The sequence below is a fragment of the Diadema antillarum genome, unplaced genomic scaffold (genome assembly GCF_040938485.1).
Source record: "Diadema antillarum isolate AM-2024a unplaced genomic scaffold, OU_Dant_1.0 seq00000731_RagTag, whole genome shotgun sequence".
Classification (NCBI taxonomy): domain Eukaryota; kingdom Metazoa; phylum Echinodermata; class Echinoidea; order Diadematoida; family Diadematidae; genus Diadema; species Diadema antillarum.
This window is the reverse complement of record NW_027271632.1, coordinates 420280-442196: the sequence shown is the minus strand read 5'-3', so window position 1 is coordinate 442196 and position 21917 is coordinate 420280. Positions and strand designations below refer to the sequence as shown.

The 21917-nt window shown below is 37.7% G+C and overlaps 2 protein-coding genes across 2 annotated transcripts; one reads left to right on the top strand and one right to left on the bottom strand.

Moving 5' to 3' along the window:
• Nucleotides 1-1740: 1740 nt before the first annotated feature.
• On the bottom strand, nucleotides 1741-11312 carry LOC139738220 (tetratricopeptide repeat protein 9C-like). The gene is made up of 3 exons (XM_071648876.1): nucleotides 10942-11312; nucleotides 10220-10402; nucleotides 1741-1859 (listed from the first exon to the last, which is right to left on the bottom strand). Exons 1-3 carry the CDS (start codon nucleotides 11258-11260, stop codon nucleotides 1741-1743), a joined length of 621 nt encoding a protein of 206 aa, XP_071504977.1. The 5' UTR covers nucleotides 11261-11312.
• Nucleotides 11313-15396: 4084 nt separating this feature from the next.
• On the top strand, nucleotides 15397-21820 carry LOC139738219 (TATA box-binding protein-associated factor RNA polymerase I subunit A-like). Its single transcript, XM_071648875.1, has 7 exons — nucleotides 15397-15613; nucleotides 16266-16420; nucleotides 17476-17540; nucleotides 18027-18259; nucleotides 19237-19349; nucleotides 20254-20409; nucleotides 21608-21820. The coding sequence occupies exons 1-7, from the start codon at nucleotides 15409-15411 to the stop codon at nucleotides 21818-21820; spliced, it is 1140 nt and encodes a 379-aa protein (XP_071504976.1). The 5' UTR covers nucleotides 15397-15408.
• Nucleotides 21821-21917: the final 97 nt, after the last annotated feature.

The following is a 21917-nucleotide window of genomic DNA, read 5'->3' as shown; positions in this document are numbered from 1 at the left end:
ACTCATCATACACTGGAAAGCTATGTGAAATGTGATGGGATAACTGTATTACAATAATAAACACAAGTTCCCCTCAGAAACTGTGCGTGACACAAGGAGCGAACACACAGTGGTGAGAAGCGTTCACCCATGCAGAGACGCTATGCTTGTTCCGCTACGTATTTTCGAATGCAATTCGCATTTCGTTATAACGGAGCACATTTCTTTTGTTTTTCTTTGTCTGTGGCGCTCGGAAAAGACTTCGTTATAACGGAAATTTCGCTATAACCGTGTTCGTTATAAGCGAATTTTGTACCATAGACTTTAATGGTGATAATTTTGGGACCAGAAGATTTACTTCGTTATAACGAAATTTCGTTATAACTGTGTTCGTTGTAACGGGAGTGCACTGTACAGCAGTTAATGTAGAAATGAACGTCATGTGAACATCACAATCATGTCCGATTTAGAATTAACATTTTTGGGGGGTCATTAAATTTGCAAATAGTACCAGACTCACAAAATTTGAGAAAAAAAATCCTGAGAAATACAATATAGGGCACATACAGTAAATAAGATTCTCCAATGCCATCATCTTGAAGAAGGTAATGGGGGCATAATAGCAAGATGAATTTTATTTCAATGCCACGATTAATTTTTGACAATCACACAAAGGTCATTCCCCTCCACACCATGATAAAAACCCAAATGAGTTTTATTTCCTGTTAGATATTATGGTGAGAAACACCCATGGGTTACTAGCATTTGTGACCACTTTCACATTGAAGGGGTGTTCATTCACTTTCCCCTCAAGAGCCCAGGTAATTTGTGTCATGTGTGAAATTGTGTCCTAACACCAGACATCATTTCAAGTATATATAGTGTAGTTTCACTACAATTTACAACTAAATTTGTGACCCGCCACGACAAAAGGATCCAGAAGTCGCTGAAGGCTGAGCCGAGGAAATCGAGTTTGAAGTCGGATGATCAAAATCCGTCAAAACCATCAAATTTCTGCATTTGGCATAAATTTTTAGGCTTATGTTTTGTCTATCATTTGTCGAAATTTGAACCTAAATGACCAAAGGAAAAGCAAAAAAAAAAAAAAACCCAGCATTTTTCTGGGCCATGATTTACAGACTTTCAATGGAACAGAAACGTGTCCAAAGATTTGGATTTAGCGCCGCAGATAGACTCCGCCCCTAGCAACGAGGGAGCACTCTTGTTGGTCAGTGTGTGGCATCCTGGTTACTGACTGGTCGAGTGTAGACCGCTGGCGCTAAGCTTGAATGAACATCGTGAATGTTGCTGGGAGCATAACTTCTATTGTCAAGAGGTGAAAACTATCTTACCTCCCATTGATCATGATTGCGTCGGAAGGAAAACTTTGAAAGCGGTTTTCTTAAAACGCTGATTTCTTGGACCCCTCAACATAATCACATAAAATCATTGATATCTCTGCAACCGATTACTGTTATCCATGGAATTAAAGCGGAAGAGTAAGGGAATAATGTCATGTCATTTTTAGAAAATCGACTTCCCCTGACTTTCGGATCCTTTTATTGTACCGGGTCACATTTCTACAACAGCAGCCATCTGGTTTATCCAAATGATGCACAAGGAACGGCCGGCACAACTCCTTCACATGTCATCCTGGCAGTCTGGTACAATCAGCACTCGTCTCTGTGAACAAGTGGTCCCTTTAAAACTTTAGTTTGAGTCTGTGTGCCTGACACGTGGTCCCGTGCGAAATGGCCTGCGTCAATGATCTCCCTGAGCGGCCATTTTGTCAAACATTCCTCTGTATCTTGTTCTCTCCTCCTTGGCCTGTTTGTTCATGGCTGTCTCACAGAGCTGCAGGTATCTCTTCACGTTGGCATCTGCATTGGGAACAAAAACAACAAAAAATTGCTGAACTGAAACATTACAAGTGCCGATTAGATAGGGTGATTATGACATTGCATCACTACATGTTGTCTCCCTTCAACCTGCACACAAACCTTCACTAAACTTCTTTTATGAAATGAAATCAAAACTAAATGGTATACCCATCATCAAATAACTACGAGTTGCAATAACTTCCCCACAGTGGACGTGGAAGGAGGTGATTGCTAAATCAGGGACCAAGAACATGAAAACTGAGGTGTCTTGTCCATACAAATCAATGGAATAATTGTGTGATGATGACACCATTAACTCCATTAAGATCTTTTCTGTAATGTATACAAATTCTATGCATGCTTTGTTCACGAAAGATTTCCCTACTGTTTCTCTACTATATAACTTGAACAGGGAATGGTGCTTCACTTTAGAGAGACGGACCAGTTGGATTTTTTTTTTTCACTTGAGGCAGTCCATCAGACAAAGTAAAGAACACAGGTTGTCTAAATTGAGTGCATGTCTGTAGTTGCATGAGTACATGCACTTGCAATCCAGGCTACGATATAGTGCTATATATTCACTGATGCTCTCACCACCCATCTATATTCAGGTAGAAACACAAATTTCTAGTTTCAAGAAGGGTTCCTATAAAGCATTTGATATGCAAATAGATGGTAATGTTTGTGTTTGCTAAAGAAGTGACAAACATTTTGGTAGTTTCTGTGTGTCAAACTACCTCATGATGACGGAGACAAGAGGTACTCTCTAGTGCAAAACAGAAAGATTAATATGTCATCCTTAACCATTGCTCAGGCATCCTTCATTTGTTGAATATCAAAACACTGCAGTGACCCATATATGTCACTTCATCATACACATAAACAATATTGGAATGTTTATGGTATCAAGTTTCCGGGCATGGAATCCAATATCCCACATCCTAGGCAGATATGCTGGTTCTGAAAGCATATTACTGGCTAGGTTGGTCCTCAAAACGACCTTCTACCCACAGTGCAGTAACTGGGACATCAAACTACCATGGCCGTCTCAAATGTCTTTCGAAATGAAAGCAAATGTAAACACAATAAAGATTGAAGGTCTGGGCACAAAGACTCAATAGGAGATAGTCAATTACATAAATCATCAGGAAATTAATGGCCAAAGATAAAGGAATGCCCTGAGTGATACATTTTAGAACTGTGCTGCTACATTTATCATACAAAATTGGTATATACACACAACACAAATACCATGCCAAGCAATTCATATATATATGCATGTAGTAATACATATGTGTATTACATATATAAATGTGCCAGGACAAAAGCTCTCTGCAGAAATTCTGCTCCAAATTTAATACAAATTTGGCTAGCAGGAACCTCCCCCCACTCTGTCTGGTATGCGGCTGGAAGAGCCATACACAATTTGCCGGTCAGTGACACAAAGCGGTGGCTTATATTCCACAATTTCGTGAATAACTGCTAAAGCACTTAAATCCCAATTTGCGATGATTTTCACAGGAGGAGGCTGCAACTGACTTAATATTTCTCATGCTGGCTCACTAGGGCGACTTGCTGGAGAAATGCATGGAATTTTGATCACATTTTCTGAAAGAAACGCTTTGTTAATCAGCCACAAAGACAGACTGAAATGCACCAAATTTAACCAAGAATTACACATTTAATCCAGTAAGATAACAAACAACTCCTAATAAGGTATCGATATTGCCTCATGGTAAATACTCATACTGTAAGCCTACCCACTATCATTATCATACTTCAAGTCAATAAGTTTGCTTCGTACCATGTGACATGTAATAAGCAACAGAAAAAAGTTATTGTCCATTAATTCTGTCTATTTTAGATCTATATATCAAAATCTATAATTTAGTGGCAATATCCATCATGATTGCAATTGAAACTTCATTTCCTTTCAACCTACCTCCTTCCCTCTTTGCTACTTTGAATGCTCTGCGTACTTTTAAGATAATTTATCATCACCCGATATATCACTCAATTTTTATTTGGAATCAAAGTTGGTGACTGCACTTGTATTTACTGCCATCTAAAGCATAACCAGCCAGTCTACATGATACAAATATATGCACATGCAAAGGAATGGATACAAGTATATGAAATATAAAATGATAATGGTTAGATTGCGAGAATTGTCAATCATAAGAAAATCTATGCTGTCAGAGGGGTCAAGTACAATCAGATAATGTCTTGAATGAAGATTCAACAAGACAATAATACAGACATATAATAGCAAAGGTAATAAGTGCACTACAAACTGTAGCAAAGACCACATGAGCTGTAAGATATGAACAGGTTACAACATAAAATGTTGCGTGAATCATCTAGAGTGTCCTCCTAATGAGAAGATAACCAGTGTGAAACCAGCTCTACCCACTCTCCCCATCCCTAACTTAACAGACTAGTTTTCCCGCATATTTGTGTGGATTGAGCGAATGCAGCAATATCAGACGAAGATATCAGTGAAAGTTCGAGGAAAATTGAACAATCCGTTCAAAGTTAGGAAATTTTACAATTTTAGTGCTGCCATTGCTGGATGAGAAGACCGCAACATTTTGTTTCATCACATATGAAGGATGATATAAAGAAAACATAAACATAACTAAACATATTCTAATATTTCTAGCAAAATGAAAGAGCACTTGACATACCTCCTCCATAAAACAGGGGGAACAATATTACCCTGAACATGGGTAAGAAGACAAGGCAATAAGTATTTTTCATTAAAATTGAAATTTTGTTGAATTTTCATTATATTTTCTCTAAAGGGTTGTCCTGCAGTGATGTCACAAACTGCAGTAGTCTTCTCATCCAGCAATGGTGGCACTGGAACTACAAAAATTCATAACTTTTTGAATGGGTTGTCTGATTTTCCTCAAACTTCATTGATGTGTTCCACTAATATTGCTGCATTCACTCAATATCCACACATATATTTGGGTGAACTTATCCTTTAAAGGCATGATTTACCATTTGCAGATGAAAAAACAACAACCCAGCATAAGTGCTTCAAAATAGTTCTAAAATGTGAGTCAGGGATAGAAACAACCAATGTAAACATTTAGGTGGTAAAATCAATGTTAAGTATTGTTAAATGTGCACACTAGTTATAATAACAATGTTTCCAGACTAAACTTTCTAAAGTGACGGTTTATTGAGAAAAATATCATTCAGGCTTTATCATAAAAATTCTATGTGGTCCCTTACAACAAACCTACACATGCGTTAAATGTCATATCTTGAAATTTTTTAAATCACTGTTCCCCAAGGTAAACAGGGCCTTTAATAAGCAGAGACAGGCATGCTTCAAATGGGAATATAGAGTAAAATCATAAATGTGCAGAATTGGAGATCAGTCTATCAATAAAAATATTTGGAGGCAGCAATAAAATACATGGTGCCTTTGAATCATCTGCAGCTGTATATCAGGAAGAGACTGTTATCTTCCAAGAAAACACTCATGGCCTTGATGAATTTTGGCAACATTTCATGTCTTCTTGTGATGATGTGAACCTGTTTTACTCAGATATATAACAAAAGATGTCCTTCAGAGATGATTCTACAGGATGTCTAAAGAGATGATTTATTGGTATTCAGCAGGTTAAACCATGCATGGAATTTGTCTTTCATTTTTTTTTCTTCATGTATCTATTCCTGTCATTGACTGCATTCAATTACAAAAAAAAAACCACCTCAACAAAAAGAAAAAAAAAATGAGGGTAATTTCTCACTTTCAGCCCGAAGTGGTCACAAGGGAAGGATTTCATCACATGGGCTAAAAGTGTGGATATGGACATCTGCTGTGTACAATGTACATCATCCAGCAAAGCACATATAGATCTGCCATGACCACAAGAATCTCATGTTGGCAGGATCAGATAGCAGGCTCTCACTTTTCCTTTAAAAAAACAACAACATTATAAATGGAATTACCATACTTTCACTTTATGCAATTGCTGCCACGTTTATCATTACAGCTGTTGCTAGAGACGTTTCACTATCGAAAATCCTGGAGTACCATAACACCATAACAACAATAAAACCAACAAATTACAGAGAGGACCACAGCTTTATATAAAAAACAACAACAACACAAAGAACTCTTGCTGGTTCTCTCATGGGACATACACCTCACACTGGCAAAGCATTCTTCACCCACCACCTAAATTTCTTTACCTCAGAGGGGTGAAAGCTGGGTACATTTCTTGAGGTAGGAAGGATGTTGGTATGACATTTTTTTTTTCTCTCCCTCTCTCACTTCCTCTCTCTCTCTCCCTGGCAACCTTTTTTTTTGTTAAAACTTGGGACAAAAAAAGGAGAAATCATGCCGTGGCAAAAGGCACACCATAAGAACAAGCTGAACTCCGACTGAACTTGGGAAGCTAACCAACCCCCTCTGTGCGGCGGTAAAGAGTGAGGGGATTGTTCCTGGACGACCTTTAAAGGGCTACTTACAGGTTCTGCACATTCAAAAATTCAGGACCCCACTACCATACGTGTCTTACCACTTCTGTTCCTGCTAAGAACAATATAAACAATTGAATTGAATACTGTATCTGGAATTAACGTGATAATCATGCTAAAAATATTGATTATAATCTCGAGAATGTTACAATTACTAGTATGCCAATATAAACTGTAATAGTAGTAACAATAACACTCTTTATCTTAGAACTTGAGTGAGAAAAGATGGGTGATTCCACAGAGGAAAGGATATAGGAGTGACCAGTTTCACAAAGATTCCTCTTAAATGAGAGCAGCGGACCTAGGAGAGACCTATTTATAAATGATGGTAATGATGACAACATCGAGAGTAATATTGATAACAATAACAAATACATGTAATAAGCTCGGTTATGCATATGAAATTTGATAAAAGTGAAAGTGAAAGTGACACTAACACATCAACTATCATGATATAGTGACATTCCCAGGCAGATTTGTGACTGATAAAGTCAATTTCAAAACTTGTACGATGAAGAGTAATTACTGAAGATATAGAAACCATTATGCTCCTATCTGTACCTTGGACACTGCCTAATTTTGAACTATAGATGGCGCTATATCAATGTACCAAGTACTCCTGGCTTTGAACATGATTTCACCCAGTCTGCCTTATAAACATCGAAGGCACAACCTCTACCGTATGTCCCCCAAAAAATTACAACAGTACCCTCTGCTACGATAACTTTACAAATGGTGAATCAATCCAAATACGATTTTAGGGTATGAAACTATGACTCTTTGCCCACATCTTACAGAAAACCTCATTCAATTTGCTTCAGTGGATGGCTTCATGTCAGGAATCTCTTCCCTCCAAGTTCTATCTATTGCGTTCACACATTAATATGCAGTTCCAAGAGCATCCAAGTGCTAAACTTGGAAGAATCAGACTCAAGACATGCTTTACAATAATCCACATTTCTCTGTGACCGCTTAACCAAATTGAATGGGGTTTTCTGCAAAACAGAGCTAAGATGTTATATTTCAAGATCCTGAAGTAGCATTTAGATGGTCTAATCATATTGGGTGTTACCAATGCCAAAATCCGTTTTAATTTTTTTACGGACATACTGTATATTAATGGGGTATGAACACAAATGAGCACTTTCACTCATTAAAGAGGTCCTCCAAGCCAAGGAAGACTATGTCTTTGCATCAAAAAAATAAAAAATACCGGTACATACCAAGTAGGTCTACAGCATGGTTTTGTATACAAATGATGCACAGGACTGAGTGGATCGGTGAGAATTGGATGCGTGAGTTTAACTTTGGAACTGTTTAAACCCACGAGCGCAGCAAGCGGGTTTTAGACTGTTCCAAAGTTGAGAGAATAGGCCTGTGCATCATTTGTGTAACAAAATGGGCCCGTAAATTCATGAAATGCAACCATTTTCCCCATCATGCGTCTGGTACACCTACAACACTATAGAAGACTTGAGCCATGCGTTCGGATTTTACTGGACGGATGGCTCAGCATGGATCAGTTAAAATCAATGCGTGACAATTGACCAATCAGATTACAGAGATTCTAAGGCCCATTTTATAATTTTGTACGAAGAGTAATCAAAGAAATAATTGATGGTGGTTATGGAATTCATCAAGTATACAAACTGAAGTCAAAGTACAAACTACAAATTTTATGAAGCACCAGCATGTTTTGTAAGAATTATTGGCATCACATTTTCTTGGGGGAAAATTCTGCAAGGCTCTAGTCTAAATATATCGATGACATGATGTGTTCATAAACATTCTCCATGGAAACAAAAAGTTTATTTCTTTGATACATATTAAAGACTTATCATATTCTTTTTTTTTTTGGGGGGGGGGGGTCAAATCATCAAAGCAGAATTACAACTCTCTAAGACTTTAGAAACCATGCCTATTGGGGTGACACCATTTTTTGTCAAAAGCCTTTCACATACATTTATCTAACTCAGGACCACTTAAAACTGAACTGAATATCATTCTTCCAGATAAAGGTTTTTTTTTTTCTTCTTTTTTAATTCTTCACAAAATTGTCCAGTTACTATCTAAACAGATAAATCTCTATCAGCGAGAATCATTCATTGTATCATGCTTCTCAAACTCCTACATGCAATTTAATGATGCATGGGTGTTTAATCAAGAGTACGTAATCTTAAAGATTGTAACCACGCCATTATCAAACATACTGATATAAACAGATATATATCTCAGGATGGACCTAAAATGCTTCATAGTCTTGATGGATTATATGCATTGACTTAAAAAAAAAAACATCAAAGAAGTAAAATAATGGAGTATCAAGACAAAAAAAAAAATAAAATAGAACATCAGAGAAACTTGCATTGGATGTCCCTCATTGACTTAACAATAACACACATGACATCATTGAAAGGGTCACCCTTAATATATGGGTAAGAGCAGCATTTTCTGATTTTCTTTTTTCTGCAGGGGGAGAAATAAAGTTGGTGAACGATGTGGACTAAGAAACACAAAAAATCAAAATGGCAAATAGGGGAATAATTGGGATGGAAAGAGGTGAGTCAAGAAGAGATGAGACTAGGGTAAGAGAAAAGACTCTCACCCTTCCTTGACTTACATCTTTCCTTCCCAATTTCTCCTCCATTTGCCGTTCTGATTTCGCGTTTCATAGTTCACATCGCTAACTGATTTAATTTCTCCTCCTTGATTTCATGAATCTTCACTTCCCTCTCCCATCTCCATGATTTTCCAACCTTCAACTTCTCCCTCTCCCCCCTCTCTTTTATTTCATCTTTGTCCTTCCAATGATGTCCAAACCTTTCATCTGATTTTAACTCTTCCATTTTCACTCGTTTTCACTCTGTTCATTATCTCTGTTCCCTTTTCTCCTGTCTCCACTAGTGCAACTTTAACTTCCTGCTCACTTCTGCCACTCAATTGTCACTGTTTTCCTTCCTTACAACTCTCCTCTTTCTACCCTCTGCTTTTGTCAAGCCATGACCCGTACAAGGACTAAATGCACATGGCGTTATCGCAAACCTTTCTCCCACTATGCATGTTACACAAACATGGGATAAAAACATTCAAAGTTAACAAAGTGCATTTACACCTTATTCAATAATATTCTCAGAAAACCAACATCACTCCCAACAACTACACACACACACACACACAGACACAGACACACACATACATGTACACACACTATTCTTGTAAGAAGCTTTGAGAGGGATATGATTGTTTGCTCAAGAGAACAGTGCATATTCCATTATTTGTTTCTGGAAAAAAAAAATCTATATATGTTTATTCCAACGAATTGACTCATTGAAATTGAGAACCACACACACACACACACACACACAAAACAACAACAACAACAACAACAACTTAAATTCAGTTTAGTGGGTAATAATCAGGTTTCATGTAGTGTGCAGGTGCATACAAATCAATTGAGGATATGTGTAAAAATGTTCAAATTTCACAATTTGAATAGTGTGAAAACTATTCGCGCACATACAGATCAGATACTAAACACGCAGAATGGGCAAGTGCATTTTATACACACCTAAGGTACCCCTCGGGTCTTAACAGGGCACTTTTTGATTTATTTTAAATACCGGTACTCTGAATAGGCATATTCCTGGTGTGAAATGTATCCTCGGTTGCCAGGAGTGAAATATTACAATATCCCCGATTGAAGCCGTTTAAGAGAACACACACAAACACACACACACACATCAAACAAATAACAAGGCCACAGTGCACATAAAAATGTATTCTTCTATAAACAAGTTGCGCAATAGATGTCAACATGGGCCATCTTCATCTAATACGTAAATATAGTGATGAAAGCTAACCTGTTGATGATAGTTTCTGTGCCAAAGATAGGCTTTGAAATGCCCCCTCATAGTCCCGCATGTGATAGAGGGCGACACCTTTCCTGTACAAGGCTTTCTCGTTGCTGGGGCTGTTTGCAAGTACTCTGCAGCAGTAATGTTCTACTTTGGCATAATTTGGCTCTGGTTGTTGCAGTAGGCAGGCTGGAGGGATAAGGATACAGATATTATCACACAGGCAGCAGCCAATTTTAACCCTTCATATGTCCACATCACTCTCGTCTGACCATAACTGACCAAAGTACTTTGATACGTATCTCACTATTCAACATTAGAAAATTAACTGAAAAGCCTCCTTCATGTCACACCATACTCAATTTACATATATGTTCTGACGGAGCTGGTACTGTGCCTCAACTTACCTGCTCTTCTAAGGGAGCAGTTTTTGTGCGAGAAAAAACAAAAACAAAAACAACTCCAACTCATACCCTTGGAACTAGGATACAATAATTCTACCATACCAAACATATTAAAACAGGATGTGCAATGAAAGTTATTTTGAATGGATGCTATTTCTTCCTCAAATGTACTTCTTGATCATAGCAGCATGATCATAAAATTCACTCTGACTCCTTGTCCAAACTTATCAAATGCAAAAGCAACATTGATTGACAATAACGCGACATGATGTTACCATTTTGTTATTCATTTCACAAGAGAATCACAGTCATGGTGAATCCTACCTGCAAGATTATTTAGGCAACTTGTCTCAAGGGCTGCTGCCTGGTCAAGCAACTCCTTGGGTACTGGGGGTGTGGTCTGCTCCTCTGCAGATGAACCCTGAACTCCAAACACTGACCTCATCTCCTTCCTCTTTGCAGAGAGGTCCAAGTCCTTCAGCTGGAGCAGCGCTCTGTGATACTTGCCGATGGCAGCTTTGTAGTTCTTACCCTTATAGAGCTCATTGCCCATTGATTTGTATCCTTCTGCTTTGGATATCCTTTCCAGTGGGGAAGGGAAATCTGTTGCCACGATAGCACTGGATGACCCTCCTTCCGCCATTTTTACTAATCTAGTTTTCTCTGTCTGGGTTTATCTCTGTATTTTCCAGTTCCAGATTTGTGTTTTCAGTCTCTGATGAACACCCGTCAAATTACATAAACCTATGGACAAGAAAAAGTTTAGTCAACTCAGTTGTGTATGCATATTAGCTAGGAAATGTTGAATATTTGACAGTATTGGTTATAAATAGTACCAGTAAAATTTTCTAGTCAGTTTTATTCTTGTACCACATGTAACTGTTTTCAACTTATATCAAAGAATACAACAGCAAAAGAAATACAAATTATCTTCATTATAATTATAGTATGTCTCTGCTCTTGTCTTAAGGACTGTTATGCCATTGAACAAAGCCAGAAACGATACAGAATAGATTATGATCTTCATGAGTTCATTATCAATCATTTGTCAGTACCGGTGTCATGACAATGACACTACATGTATTACTAATTCTTATTCTACCAAGGCCAATGACATTGATGAAATTGTGAACGCTAACACCTGTAATGATAATGACAATCTTCACAGTTACTGAGTTACCAATTACTACTAGTATAAATCCATTACATGCTTTTCATCCCCTTTGACCACATTCAAATGAGGAACATATTCTGAATCTGAATATCATGATCTTATTTGACTTATTATAGGCATTATGCTAGACATTATATCAATGACATCGATTAATGAGAACAACGAACCCTTTGCTATCATGCCAGACGAGATGATGAGTATTGTTAATTAGTACCGGTACCAAGTGTTGTTGCTCGAGTGTCTGACAGCACACAAACCAAAAGGGGAACAATACACATCTTCTCATCGAAATACAGTAAAGCAAGCCGCCTGTAATTCAACCATACTAAATGCCGTCCAAAATTTGACAGCCGGCAACGCAACATGTAAAACCTATGCTATGCTTTCGCGTGCAGTCAAATTTCACCACGGGAGGTCGAACCAAGGTGTGGGTTTTTTACATTGGAACTTTGTTCATGTTAAAACCTGAATTAATTGAGCTGAGCTATCTAATCTAAATCTATATTTGCTGGTAAATTTACTTATACCGTACTAGTAGTACAGTTAGTGGCAACACAGCTGCACAGTTCTGGTCTATGACTACGTGTAAATCTGTATGTTTACACGGTATATACATTCACAAAACACACGAGTGCCTGCAGCCAATCCTGGCCCAGCCCAGCCCAGTCTGATCTGAAAGAAACTAGTTAGCAACATGCAGACTACTAGACTACCGGTACCAAATACAATCTTCTTCGGCTTCTTCTTCAAGGTATATTTTACTGTTGACCGAAAGATCGGTCTGTATCTGGTCGTCGGGGAATGTTCCGCGGAGACTGCGCGTCTGGCTTCACGGATCCCCTCCTTATCCAGAGGAGAGCGATAACGTCAAAAATATAACAGACTCCTCCGAACAGACGGATCTTTCTGTCTAATTTTACTGGTACTCCATCCTATCCAGACAGTCTGGAACCAATCAAGCATTCACGTGTTCCCATGACTGCGCATGTCGCACCTCACTGCACTCAGTACGACTATACTCTAGTACGTAAGAGGGATGTACTTTAATGGAAGAAGAAGAAGAAGCATTCAGGTGACAAGCACGATGAAAATGCTTAATTTATCATATGCTTACGCATATCAACTGAACACTATTTTATTCACTTGAAATTGAATGATATTGATACCGTACCGGTACTAGATGGTACTAATGACATGGATAGATAGCAAACCGGTTGGCATGGCAATTACTAAACATGTTCATGACCATGTCCCAAGGTAATTTTCCAATTGCAGTTATTACTTAGTATGATAGGAGGAGGTTGTACTGGGTTGTAATCTGAATAGTAAAGGGGGCCAAGGCCAAGGGATACACTGCTTCATGCTACACGTGCACGGCATGCACGTTGCCAGTTGCGGAGTTGGGAGGTTGGGGAATACATGTATATGCACGAATTGACTAACACCGATGATAACGTTTGGGACTATTCATCAGGACTGAGACTGACATTGGCAGAAAGCGGCAGCTGACCAATGGTCAAACAACCTGAAAACCATACTATTTAACTTCCATCTATCTTAAGATTTGAGAATTCGGAGCTTCCGTGTGGTATGAAATTTATGATATTAATTCAAATCACTAACCTCGCCTTTCGCTGAACTCGAGGACGTAAAGATCGCTCCACTTGAGCCGTTCACAAGAAAGCACATTGATTCAGTCCCACGTATATGAAATTATGTGTTGTAAGCTAAGTATGGTTGGGGCACCACCTATCGACAGGGCACCTTCCCATCGACACCCTGCGTATCATGGCTGTTTGCGTATAGAACAAAAAAGTACGCGCGGGATTAAGTGTCATTAGCTATAAAAACAATAAAAACGAAGAAACGAAAATCAAACTCAAACAAACCAAGCTAAAAATTACACATCCGATCAGTAACGACGCATGGCTGTGAAATTCACGTGTATTACCTATGGCCTGTGAAATTCACGTGTATACCTATGCTGTGAAATTCACGTGTATACCTATGGAGGAGAGGGGGTGTCGATCGCAAGGTTCCCTTTTTAGCTGCGCGAAGAAAACGGAACGCACGCACTAAAATTGCGCTATTTTAAAACGGAGATTCATAATCAACGAGACGGTCACGACATTCAAAACTGCAGTATTTATGGCATATTTGAGGTAAGAATTAGGCGGATTTGTATTATATTTTTAGAATAAACAAGCTACAGATCCTTAGGGTGTCGATACGTGGTACCCCCAACCCTACATGCAATTGAAGGGTCGTTCGTTCTGTTCGTATGCATGTAAATTTAACCTGCTGAATTACCTGAATGTGAGTACTGTGAGACGACGCCCAGTAAGTCAGACTTGAAGAGGGGCATTGCCATTGAACAGATATTAGATCCAATCATGATTCATGAGCCTAAAGATTAAGAGTTCAGTGAGGTGGTCAATTTAATATTTATGCAATCTCGATTAAATTTTACGTGGATATTATGGATTTATTTTATACTTAAAGGCGTTGATATCACCATTTATTAAAGACGCGGACCGTCCATTCGCAAGGATTTTTTTTTTTTTTCATTTAAATCACTGTTAAAAAAAATTTGGTCTGTTTCAAGTGTAAGTAAATCTACATCAAACAAAATTATACTACACCTGTATTTGGACTTTGTGCTTCATCACTAGACAGAAAGATCCGTCTGTCCGGAGGAGCCTTTTATTTTTCTGAAGTTATCGCTCTCCTCTGGTAAACTTATAGGAGGAGGGGATCTGTGAAGCCAGATGCAGACCGATCTTTCAGTCAACTTCATCACTTGACCGAAAGATCGGTCTGTATCTGTCCGTCAGGGAATGTTCCGCGGAGACTACGTCTGGCTTCACGGATCCCCTTGTCTACGGAGGAAAGCGTTAATGGCAAAATATAAAAGAGTCCTCCGGACAGACGGATCTTTCTGTCTACTTCATCACCTGCAGAGAAACTTTTTTTTTCTTCATTTAGTGCCTGTTTGTGCTGCTGCTGATAAATCCTAACAATATTACATCATTAAATCTAACGTTACCGGTAGGTTTTTGTTTTTGTTTTTTAATGAAACCCCTTCAATTATTTCTGTGTTAAATCTATAGGTGGAAGATTAAGCAGTATTTCTTACATTAATCTATGAAGTTTACACTGTATTTCTAAAATATTTTTATTCCATGCAGAATTGATCATGTAGTCCTGGTTGGTAGCAATGTTTGTGGTTGAGTTTCGCTTGAGTTACTGCAGTCAATTTAATACAGCTTGAAGGTTGTACTAATCACTGGGTTTTTGTAGAGACAGCACTTAATGTATTTTTGTATGCCATATTTAACTCAACAATGCACATGTGTAGACAAAAATAACAATAATGTATGGGTTATTTGTTAATGACATCTATTCCTAAGTGGGCACAGCCAGTGGAGCTAGAAAAAGTTTCAGACAAACAAAGGGGACAGGTAGTGACAACAGAAAGTAGAACTAGACCACATCACCATGTACTTGTGGTAAATTTTCTTGGTAATTATGATGTATCTGTCATTTGGATGTGAAGTTTATACATTTATGATTTCGATCCATTACTTTCCACAAACAGATTTGTTGTTAATTTCATCATGCCATCATCCAAGAAAACCTCAAAGGAAACACAGATGATGCTGAAGAAAAAGAAAAAATCAGGAAAAAGAGTCACAACAGACAAAAACACAACTCTGAGGATAAAGCATGAGGATCGCAAAGTAAAGAGAAGTTCAAAAAGGAGATCCAAGGATATTGAAGGTGTGACAACCTGGAAACCTGAAATATACAGTGCTTTGAAAAGTGAGTCAATTTGTGACATTAGATTTTAACATATTCAGTATATTTACCCCATATTTTGTTGTCCTTTGCTGCATTTTTTTTTTTTTTTTTTTTTTTTTTGCTGAGTGCAACAGCTGAAATAAATGAGTATCAATATACCTTGGAAATAAGTTAAATGAAAGCAGAACAATTATCTGTGTAAAATTGTAATGTTTTGCAATGTTGTGTTCTTTCAGTTGGGGGGGGGGACTACATGGCAATGGTTATATTTGGTAAACGTTACATAAATTTATATTGATATTATATTTTGTAATGCTGGTACATACTTCTCATAGTCAAAACAAACCACAAAATTCTGCTTGGGTACTTTCCACCCTCCAGTACCTGCAGTGGCTTAAAGCTTTGCAATGTGGCAAAGATTAGATTTATGAGATAAATTGATTTTTATAGAATGATTTGGAATTTTCTTAAAAATGAATGGTATAATTTCTCTCTCTCTCTCCTCATGCCCAGTGCATCACCAGCCTCTCTATTTCTACTTCTACGTGGATACTCAGCAACGTCCAAAACTGGATATATTATGCCGAGGTGTAACTTGAGTGCATGTGAAGCCGGTGGTGCATAATATGTACAAGTGCAATTCCCTCCTTTATCTTTCTAACCCTTGTTGCAGATGATTTGTTCCAGGAATCACAGGAGAGCTCCAGCATGGAGGCAATGTTGGCCCTGCTGAAAGAGTGCATGCTGGCGCAAAAATGGGAGGAGGCAAGTAGAATCTTACAGACCATTTGTCTCTATCAGCACCCAGACACAGTCTACCACTGGAAGGTAAGTGGTCACCAGTTGTGCCATATCAGTATTCCTTAATTCATTCTCTCTCTGTCTTTCATCACAGGACAAAAGACCATTATCTGAAATAGTTGTACATGTATTATCCTTTTCTCGAATATCACTGTAAGTTTCCTCCATCTAGTGCCATCACAACAGTACTTTCATTATTACCTCCGCCAAGGGAGGAGGTTATGTTTTCATTACCGTTGGTTTGTTGGTTTGTTTGTTTGTTAGTTTGTTTGTTTGTTTGTCCATGTGCAAAATAACTCAAAAAGTAGTGAATGGATTTGGATGAAACTTACAGGAAAGGTTGAGAATGACACAAGTAACAAATGATAAAATTTTGGTGGTGATCCAAGAATTTTTGGGGAATTTATGAAGGATTTTTAATATTTTAACAGGTAGGGTCAATGAACTTGGGGGTTCAAGCTGCGCATTTTTGAGGTTTTCAAACACGCACTAAAGTGCGTGCCAAGGTGCGTGCTCTAGTTTCTGCTAGCGCGAGGCGCGCCGCGCAGCTGAAGGTTTATGATGTAACAAAGGCTTCTATATTGGGAAATCGGGCGATTTTTCAGCATGTATACCTATGGGTGGAAATCACTGATCTCTATGGAAGAGCCCAAAGAGCTTTTCCCCAGTGGTGTACGTGGAGAGGAGAAAAATATCTTTTGGAAGAGCAAGATCATAGGTGGAAAGTAGCTGCTTGATGGAGGTCTGCGCTCTTAGAGTGCTTTTCTAATTATTTTTTTTTTATAGACATAAGTTCATACATAAACTTCATTTAAGTTCCCCGAAGTGGCAGTAAAAATGTCTTGTCCATTTTCATATTTTACACTTTCAATTAAGTTCCAAATCAAGTTTTGCCTTCATATCCCAGTAAAGCCAAATTCTAGGTCCAATAATATGTATCAATATTTTCTCCTCATTAGTTATTGGCATGCTAAAATGGTGCCAGGATTTTATGTGCTGCAGTCATATTGGAGATAACCAAAAAATGACGGGCTAAAACCTCTTTTTCATTTTTTTTTCTTGAATTTTCCTTGTGTTCTTAGTGTGGCACACATGTCCTCCAGAATCACCCTCAAGGAAGTCAGGAACTTGTGGAACAGTTATTACAGTAAGTAATGTTTTTATATGTAGGTTGTTATCTTAAAAAAGAAAGAATGTTATGAATTTAACCAATTTCTCAATCCAAGTGATACTGATTAGTTTAAATACCTCTGTAACTTAGATTGTCTGAGGCAGTTACATTTAGTTGCAAATATGTCGTTCTTGTTTAAATGTTGGGGGAATTGATCTCTAATGTAGTTTCATTAAACATTTTACTGGGTTTAAGAGACGGGACACTGAAATGGGTATTACATACTCAAGGAAGGTCAGATGCAGAGTGATAGTCTTTTGTAGATTAAAGTATGAATGTTTTGTAAACTTATTTTGTCACCTTGTACCCTAAAATGTTTCTGTTATTATCTAAAATATTTGACTCACTCCCCTTGTCACATGAAAACACCTGCTTATCTGAGACTGGTTTTGCAGCCATATTTAGATTTTTGTTGTTCCCCCTTGTTCCTGTTTTTTTTCCCCCTTTCATTTACTTCTGTAGGAGAATGACCAAGATCAATAACAGAAACCGGCAGAAGAAGCGGCTGGAGCACGCCCTCTACCATCTGAGCCAGGGAGAGCTGAAGAGGGCTCACGACACCATCTCTCAGAGGCTGCCGTTTATGGCGGGCAGTACTGACGCTGCACAAGAGGACTTTTGGGAACACATGGCCTCACTGTACAAAGGTCTCATTGAGTACATCCTCTGGTGTGAAGAGAAACGGAAAGTGGCAGGTATGCTTATATGGTGGCACATTTCTATTCTACATACATAAATATAATTGTATGTATATACAACTGTATATATATATATATATATATATATATATATATATATGTATATATATATATATATGTGTGTATATATATGAAGAGTTTGTTTGCAAAAACTGATGAGTCCATATTTGCGAAATTGAGATATTTGCGATTAAAGGTCAAGAAAAATAAAGAGAATAATAAGAAAATTTTTGCTTCTTTTGACCATAACTTCAAAAATGTACCTTTATATGTAGTGACCAATATATCATTTAAAAGGTATTATTTTGCACTTTATGACAGAGACCGTAACTCAAAATCTTCAAAAATGGACTTATCGGTTTTTGCAAACAAACTCTTCATATATATATATATATATATATATATGTATGTATATATATATATATATATATATATATATATGTATATATATGTTGATAAGGTAGTCCACGTGTTGGCAAGATAAAAAGATAAGTAACAAAGCTGCAACAAAGTTCATGCTGTATTCACCAACGGTTTATTTCTTCACACCGTTGGTGAATACAGCTTGAACTTTGTTGCAGCTTTGTTACTTATATATATATATATATATATATATATGTATGTATATATTTATATATGTATACTTTTTTTTTGTACAGAAGATTTTTAGCAGCCGTCAAAATGGTTTGTCATTTCCTCAGAGACCTATTGTGTTTTCCACTTGATCCAGTGTGCTCCTTTTTCATTTATATGAATTCAGCTCTTTACAAAAGAAATCAAAGAGTGACAAAACTTCTAATCTAGGATATCAAATTCAATGTTTAGAACAGGATTGTTAATCTCTTCTCTGTATATTTCCTTTACCCTTACAATCAAATATTCCTTTTTTTGCATTAAACTTGTTTGAATATCAGTGTTCAGCAGTACCGTGACAGTCTGATTACTCCCATATAATTGTTATTTGTTTTCTAAAGGAGAGGAGACTTTGGATTCTGCAGATACTCATGCCAAAAATGCCCTAAAAGAGTGGAACCTCAAATTTGACGAACCTGGCGTCTGGGATGTGTTTGTGACCAAAGCAGTGGAGGTTAGAAAAAATAGAATGAGCATAATGTAATCTTTGTACTTCTCCAGGGTAACTTTCTAGTCTGTTTGGGTCTGTGGGTCTGTTTACTTAAATCTCCAGAGAGTTTTATTTTTTTTTTCCTCCAATGAATCATTTGACATTAATTCAAAATCAATGGAAGTGCATCCCTTTTTAGACTATTTCATTTATGAATGAAGTTATGATGATCAATGATGCACGATATAACTGACAGTTCTGTATGAGCAGCTAGAAGTAATGTGAATCTCAAATAATCAAATAACGGTTTATAATCTTCACAACGACTTACAAGTTCTGTTCACGTTTACTGATCAACCTTGTCGCGAAAAATACAAGATTGTCAGTAGTGTGTTCATACTGTTGGTTATTGGTGTGAATGTACTACTATAGATAAATGTGAGTCTCAAAGATTCCAAATAATGATTTCTTTTGTTATCATTCTTTTCACGTTATTGCTACACAAAAACATGTTTCTCAGACCGTTTCATCTCAGGCATTGTAGCTGCAGTGTTCTTAATTGCATGATTTGGTCAACATTCTGTGTAGTTCTGCTTGCAGCAAGCCACAGTTGAGTAGGTGTTTTTATTTTCTTTTTTCTTTTTTTTCTTTACCAATATACTTTTTAAATTAGATAGCAATCAGATCCTGCTTACCGGTAGAATGCAAAATATCAAGCACCTTCTTTGCATGTTGTACCTTACTGTAGCATGCATCCATGACAAATACCAGACTATAGCCCTGTTGTATGTTTTGATTTTCTACGGAAAGAAATAAGTTGGTGCTTGTCAACTTGAGTGAACTTGCTAATACTCAAGGGATTTTTTTTCTTGAGTAAGAGGGGAGTTTTCCATGTTATTGTTTGTTTTTTATGTTCTTTTTCTGACAGATCCATGAAAGTCTTGGTGATATCAATGTGGGTTTAGAGCTACTGGAGTCTTACTGCCGAACCCACCCAGGAAACCCAAATGCTCATGTCTATCTGTACAACTACTGCAAGGAGCACCAACCTGACAATAAGGCTAAACTACTCCAAATACTAAAGGTGTCTTCTCACTCTGTGTTTGAATATATTTGTGTGGATAGTGACATATTGTATTTGACTTTTTGTACGATCCGCAATGTAATAGATATCATTGCTTGAATAGCAAGACTTAAAAATTTAGTCTGTCGTTTGCAGTGAGCACAAGTAGTGTTGAAGAATCATGTGCAAATATTTGCAGTTGAAGTAATCAAGCCATGGATGCAACATGTTAGGTTACGTACGAGTTAATGGGGGAGGGAAAAGCATTCTCCATTTTTTTGTGAGGTAGGAAAAGATAAGGAGGGATACCTTTTAACATGTCCTCTGATGAAACAGCAGATTTCAAGGATTTGATATTAACCCTGCATATTTATAGGGTATACATCAATGCTTTCTAAACTCTTTGCAATCATGTATATAAATATATGGGCCGTGGCGCGAGAAAAGGGCCCTTAGCACCGCATGCGCGCAAATGCCAGAAAACGGCGCGGAAGTTTAACAAAGCAATACGCGCAAAAAAGATCAACTAGCTAACTACGCGGAAATGCATAGACGCATCAAAAAGCGACAGGATTTTGGACAAAACATGCTGATTTGAATGTCGTAATTGGAGCATTTAGGAGTGGAATTTCAGACAAAGGTTTGCATATCCAGATACGTCAGAGTTTCTTCTACAATATGGAGGTGAAAACTCATTTTCGGTATATAATGCCCTAAGGACCCTTTTCTCACGTCACGGCCCATATCGTAAAATGTTGATTGTACTTGAAAATGTATTGATCATTTCACAAAGACAACCAAGGCAAATGTTCCTCATCATTGCCACAACCCACTACCAATTAACATACTCGACAGAATATACAACAATGACATCTTGTATTCATACTGCACCGTCTCTGCTAATTTCGTATACTAATTTGTAAAATGCAACATAAGATATGCATCATCATTGTCATTTGGTCACTACAATAACTAAAATACAGTAAAATTGATTCAAGAATTACCTTGGTAGTGGTACTGAATTTCAAACCATCATCCAGTTTTCAGTTGTATGCTGCTGGTAGATGTTTGTTGTCACCAATGTATATGATAATCTCTTAACCCGCTGAAGACCGAGTCCCGAGTAAACTTGGGCAGGTGTCTATGGGAAATACATGTTATAGGAAAATCAGCTTGTCCTCAGTGGGTTAATTCTGTTTGTCATTTTGTCCTTGATCAGAAGCTGACATCTCTGTTACCAGCAGAGAAGTACACCTTGGAGTACGCCGAGCTGGTAGACAGTCCCTCAGAGGTTCTCCCTGTCCTTTTTAACATGCTGGACTACACTACCTGCTCCAGTGACACTGCAGCATGGAGAGCACTTGGGAAGTGTGTACTCGATGTTTTGAAGAGGTATGAAGATGTTGCCATGATAGTGCATGTCTTGCATTGACATGAATTGTGTGTGTAATTTTCTTTTTAAGAATTAGGGAAACAGACTGAGCAGGTTGTACTTGCAAAAGCAATAGATTAAACACGTCGCAATGCAC